Below are 6,401 nucleotides of genomic sequence, written 5' to 3' on the forward strand. Positions count from 1 at the left end.
TTGCAAACTTTTTCTTAAGGCTTACAGACACACTCACTATTGACTATTCCAACCCCATATTTGATGTTGTAAACATATCAAAATAATGTATCTTATATTTTTTCTAGTAAAAACAAGATAGCTAATCAAAATAAATGAGTCGACAAACACTATATTAGGACTACCTAATGATGCTTCCACCATTGTATTTGTTGTTCGACATTGTGGTTATAAAGCATTTAGTCATGTCTAAAATCTACTCCCTCTTCTTGAAAAAACTAGTTACACATCTTACACAGTCTATACAATAAGTTGATTTCACATACCATTTTCACATGTAGTTGTTCATTTTGTATAATAGTAAAGAAAGTGAATAATGAAATCATTAAGTTTGACAACCTTCTTTATAAAAACACAAAAAGCTAACATTATGCACAATGGACCTTACCAGTTTCAAATTTATGGTGGGAAAACTTGCAACATTTAAGAGTAGGCTTTCAAATAAAAGGTGTGTTTACATGGAAAAGCCTAAAAGAGTATTCTCAAATGAAGGCAATAGATACAACAATTACTAGAGGTAGCAAAATTTTCAAATAATCTAAGACAAAGATCATGTCTTGGAAGAACCCAAAAGAGTATCCTCAAACCAAGGCAATAGATACAACAATTACTAATGTAGCAATTTATTTTGAATCATCCAAGACAAAGATCATGCCTTAAATGACATTGCACCTTGCAAACATTGTGGGTAGAATGAGAAGTGCATCTTAACGACAAGAGATGTTCATATTGTTTCTACAAGATGAAGGTGTTTCTATTGATTCTACAACATGAATACCATAGCATGGGCATACAACTCTGCCTTCAATCCATTGGGATCTATCACAAACGTACAAGGTTGCCGCACCTACATGTTTGTTCCAAGTGTTAGTACAAGGATGACAACATATTACAAGATCAAAAGATTCAAGAATGAATGTTCCAAGTGTTTGTATAGGGCATGAATACATAATATAAGATCAATGGTCGCCAAGCCCCCACTCATAATATTATGCCAACATAAAGATATGAGACATATGAGAGCTAAGTAATTTAGGTGAGTAATCTCTCATATGCCAAAAAGGAGAACAAGGAGGTGAAGTTATCCTAATGTGCAATAGATTGATTTGAATGGATGTACTATGTTTTATAATGTGGGGTAAATTGATTAAGTTGAGGGGGAGTGTGAGTATGCTATTTGTATGGATGGAAACTATATGTAATCAAGCACTAGTGGATCGACTCAATGGGAATGCGTTACATACATGTTGCCATGAGTGTGGAATGCATGTAATCCGGAATTGATATGGCCTACAACGTGTAAGGAAGAGTAGATCAACTGAATGGGAGTGCATTAAACCCATGTTATGAGTGTGTGGAATGCAAATGCATGTAATCCGGAATGGATATGGCCTACAACATATATCGAGTATGAAAATATGAGTGCGATGTACACATGAAATTACCTTGGCATAGATTGCGTATAAGACAATGTCATTGTTGTGGGACTGACTAGCGCTGATCACCTCAAGGTTGTGTTGCTCCACGAGGTGAAGGATGGTAGGGAAGAGGCCCCGCTTCCTCTCATGGCAGCCGATGCTGATAGAAACTGATGATGGCGGTGATAGTTTTGATGCCCGTAGTGTTGATGGTGGCGATGATGATGATGATGGGTCCTCAGCTTTGATCTGATCAGCCTCACCGCTGATCACATTATCGCCATCATAATTACCCAGCACTTGGATATAAGGCGCCTCTTGCTCCAACTCCTTCATCAGCTCTTCATTATCACTCATCATATCCTCGGCCGTCTTCCTTGGTTTTACTCTATTCACACTTGACGCATGATTATTATGATCATGATTATCATGTTTGTTATCATCTTTTGATCCATCTGCCTGAGTGAGCTGCAGCTTGTCGCCCTTGGTGCATGCCTTTCTTGCTGTTGACGCTGATGATTGCAGTAGCCGCTCTACTGTCTCTAGTACAAACAGCTTCTTTTGCAACCCTTTGAGCTCCCTCTCTAAGGTTTGAATGTAGTTGCGAGTCTCATCAATGATTGTGCACCGATCATGCTGCAGCCACCACCACATGCACACGTATTTTTAGACGTCTACTGATTTGTTCCACTTGGGGAACAAAACCTAGGGTTTCAACTCACGTACCTATAATTATACTCAACCCACACTCAAACTACTAGAAGCAACGGTACCACCTTATCGCCATACACATGTATTTTTATCTATCTTGCACAATAAAAACTTGTACCCCTAGCACTAACAAGAACATCAATTTTTACAACAAACAACATCAAAGATGCTCTTGGTAATGTTTGTGGTACTAAACTCCCCTAAGACTACCAAAAGCATTCACATCAACAACAACATTACCAATTACCAACATGACATTGTTTTTTGTTGTGTACTGCCATAGAGTCAGCAAATTATGTTAGCTAGAATTATATGTGTTGATCTTTGGTTGTTGTCAATATCATCATCAAAGACAAGCATCCACAAAAGTAATCACATTATTATTTTTGGGTAGCTATAAGTATGTCAAATCTTGGCAAATATCATTGCAAAGACACTTCTTGTGATAGGCACAAGTACATCAAGACTTGTAAATACGATATCTATAAATACATCAAGACTTGTAAATATGATCACATCATTATATTAACTAGCCATAAGTACATCAAGGCTTGGTAAATATGATCATGCACATTAATCGTAGTAGCTACAAGTACATTTAAGGCTTGGTAATCTTTATTGGTTGTAAGGAGAATGCTTGTATAGACATCCCTTATAATAGTAGCTACAAGTAAACCAAGAGTGGGTAAATAGGTTTCGGGTGAAATTCTAGACAAAATATCAAATGCCATGCATATATAGACGATTTTTGGAATTTTCGAGCTGAAAAAGTTATCCCCATAATTAAGAAAACCCCCAAAAAATATAATTCGACCTAAAGTTGGACTCTACTTTTTATTGATATTAATGGTTGTAAGTACAATCCTCTAGTGATCATTACTTCTAGTAGTCATGAGTACATCAAGAGTCATTCAATGCCACTAGCAATATGTACAATTTTCATAAAAAATTAAAGGCTGTCACTAGTTAACATTCACAAGGGTCATAAGAAGGTAGCTTAAGCACTTCTCCTTTTTTTTGGTTGTTCACCAAGTTTCATTATTGTCTATGTCACTATACTACATGACAAAAAGCATGAGTTGGATGGTGCGAAGGACATATTCGTTAATTTATGGTGAATTTCTCACTTTTTCAATTCGTGAACGGAGTACTCCTCCTATAATATAACTAGGACTAGGATGTGAATATATGTCTCTATCCCTATCCTTTTTCACACATAGTACTGAAAAAGAGAGATTTGGGCATACAACAATACATTTTTCACTATTCACTAGACCAAGGGCTCGAGAATAGAAATTGATTGTATGTCCTTATGATGACCTTTATTTATTATGTAGGTTTTTTGCCTTGGTAATGAAACAAAATAGAAGTACTTTTACATGTAGGGTATTTGGCAATAGTAGTAAATGAAAGACTCACAATAACTCCCTCTTGAGCCAAGAATATCAAATGGATGAGTAACCATTTTAAAGGCAATGTGTAAACTCACTAAAGTTTAACCAAGTCAATGAAAGTGAAGGTGATAATGTGAACCTATAAATGGTAGGAATACCAATTACTATAAGATTTGCTTGTTGTGGATTTTTCAATCATTTTTCCATTTTGGTGCCTTGTTATTAAAAAAAACATTGTCTTACTCTTTCTTATGCTTCTAAATATATTGAGGGTGGAGCTTATATTGTCATATTGAGGAGTTCACATGCACTACTTGTGCCAAGCTATGGCCCAAGGGCATTGGTGGCAACAATGAATGTACTCCTCGAAGCCTCAATATCTATACTTGAGGCGAGATAACATAGCACTTGTGCTAGGTTATGGCATGAGACCATTTATGGCAACAATGAATCAAGGTCTTCCTTGAGATCAATGCTTTGCAATGGAAAATGGTTAGCATGTAAGCATCCAGGCATGCATACTTTTTACATCTAGTGTATGTGATCATCTTGATAATCAACCTTGAAAGATGCTTCAAGCACCTTATGAAGAGAAGGGTTTTAGTTTTATCTCAGTTCATCTTTTGATTATATAAATACGTTACAAAACATATTATATGGTTTGGAGTTAAAGGTGGGGATGTCATAAGAAATGCCATGTTTACTTTAATTGGAAGATAAATGCAAAAAAAGGGTTACGTATCTTAAGAAGTTTAACATTTTCTTATGTAGGAAAAATAGATATTTTCATTAGTTTTCTCTATAATTGGAAGAGAGAGAGAGAAGCAGCGAGGGAGGGGTAGGTGGGTACCTGAGGGGTTTTGGTCGGAAGCAAGGAACGAAGAGTATGGAACAAGCGAGTCATTTGCTTGCGGCGCACGCTCTCAGACACTACATGCGTCGTGTACTGCAGGAGCAGATCATCAGCAGCAGCTGCTTGATCATGATCCACATCACTACTGTTACGAGTACTGCCATTATAGCCATGATTCATGGTCATCATAGACGCACTGCGCTTAAGGGCACTGCTGGACGACGTCGCCATTAGCAAGTTAGAAGACGACTGAGAAGAAGGGAGATTGAATCTGTTATTAATGGCAGGATTATGGTTACTGTAACCATTATTACGGATGATAGGCTTGAAGATCCGGCGGCTCGCCCCGAGAAAATCCGAGAGTTTGTAGCCTGCAGTTGTGGATGGGCTGCTGGTAATGGCGGACCCAGTGCTCGGCTTCTTCTTTTTATTGGTATGCATCCGGTCCTGATTAGCCACGTGACTAACGACAGGATTAGCTGCTGCAGCCGCCTGATTACTGGAGTAATTAGCGGGATTTGTGATCAGATTAGTAGAGGAGGTCGAGAGGCAGGCGCGCGCAAATGCCAATAGGTCGCCCACATTATGACTCTCATTATCATATTGCTTAGTATCATCATCAAGGTGATCGTCAATCGTCCTGTTGCCTCTATTGAACGTGTCATTATGATAGTGATCCTCACCATTGATAATCGCATCAGCTGCGCCATTAATCAGCTCAACATGATCATCCATGGCGTCATATCGATCATCCGCATTGAGATAATCACCCATCTGTTGATCATAGTTGTGGTCAGCGTCGCAATATTGGCCCACATCTGCACCACATTTGGCAATAATCACGAATCGATCATGCGAAAAACCACAATCAGGCTTATATCGATAATTAGAATTTCTAAACAATATGATATAATATCTGAATTCCCATTGTCTATGGAAGATTGCTGCAGTTACCCTTATTGCTGATCCATATAAAACCCTTAATCAAGCTCATATCGACTGACTAAAATGCTCAATTTGTGTGTTCAATTTGTATACTCATTTGCGTTCAATTTGTATAATCATGGTATTCAATTCTGCATTTCCCAATTTCTATGGAGCATTAGTCTAATTGCCCCAACTTATAACTTTACCTAAATCATAATCATATCTATTTTATTCTGCATTTCCAATGTCTATGAAAGGTTGCTGCAGTTGCCACTTGCCCTTGATGCTGATTCTTAGAAAAACCCTATTCAGGCTTATATCCACTTAACTAAAATGCTCAAAATGTGTGCTTAATTTATATAATCATGTGTGTGTTTCAATTTGTATACTCAGGTGTTCTCAACTCTGTATTTCTTAATTTCTATGTAATTGCCCCAAATTAGAAGTTCAGTATCGAAATCTGCACCTGAAGGAATCTTGGTGAAGAGCGCCGATTCCATGGCGGCTGCAATGTTGCCCATGAGATCGAGATCATCGTCAGACCAGCCAGAGCCGCAGCTATTGGAGCCAAGATTCATGGACAAATCGGGGCCTGAATGATGCATTAAATGATGATCGATTTGATGACCATGATGATGCTCAGGAGTTATAATATTTAGCTGCTCACCCATACCAGCTCTAATGGAGAAATTGGACGGTATGCTTGAGAGAGAGAGAGAGAGAGTGTGTGTGTGTGTGGAGATGGATGGATTCAAGAGGCCACCAATGAGGAAGGCTCTCTGCAAATACTTCATCGAATATATGGATAACACTATATATAGACGAGTCTCGACGTAGTGATATTCAAAAGTATATGGCAAATTGGCGTGGAAAAGCATTCTATGCAAAGAGCATTGATTGAAGGGCCCATCCATGGAGTCTTAATAATTGAAGGCGCACCGGCTTTTCACTGGTCTCTCCCGAAAAATATAATTTGATGTACTAGTAAAATAGGGATAGGGACTCGGGAGACGTAAGTTCAGCTCATGTGCAGCTGCGCAGGAAGTCATGAGCTGTTAT

At 38.2% G+C, this 6,401-nt stretch overlaps 1 protein-coding gene across 1 annotated transcript; it reads right to left on the minus strand.

The window, feature by feature from the left end:
* Positions 1 to 436: 436 nt before the first annotated feature.
* LOC148010801 (uncharacterized) lies at positions 437 to 6,143 on the minus strand. Its single transcript, XM_087671845.1, has 4 exons — positions 5,809 to 6,143; positions 4,413 to 5,233; positions 1,485 to 2,093; positions 437 to 886 (listed from the first exon to the last, which is right to left on the minus strand). The coding sequence occupies exons 1-4, from the start codon at positions 6,134 to 6,136 to the stop codon at positions 803 to 805; spliced, it is 1,842 nt and encodes a 613-aa protein (XP_087527971.1). The 5' UTR covers positions 6,137 to 6,143; the 3' UTR covers positions 437 to 802.
* Between the last annotated feature and the right edge of the window lie 258 nt (positions 6,144 to 6,401).

Source organism: Lygodium microphyllum, chromosome 29, assembly GCF_053477565.2.
Source record: "Lygodium microphyllum isolate KBCC chromosome 29, Lygodium_microphyllum_v1.1.10, whole genome shotgun sequence".
Lineage (NCBI taxonomy): Eukaryota > Viridiplantae > Streptophyta > Polypodiopsida > Schizaeales > Lygodiaceae > Lygodium > Lygodium microphyllum.

Coding starts and splice junctions, on each gene's coding strand:
- LOC148010801 (XM_087671845.1), bottom strand. CDS start 6,136: ATGAAGTATTTGCAGAGAGCCTTCCTCATTGGTGGCCTCTTGAATCCA. Junction 5,234..5,808: donor CTTCACCAAGATTCCTTCAG/GTGCAGATTTCG, acceptor AATGTGGTGCAG/ATGTGGGCCAATATTGCGAC. Junction 2,094..4,412: donor TTCCGACCAAAACCCCTCAG/GTACCCACCTAC, acceptor TGGTGGCTGCAG/CATGATCGGTGCACAATCAT.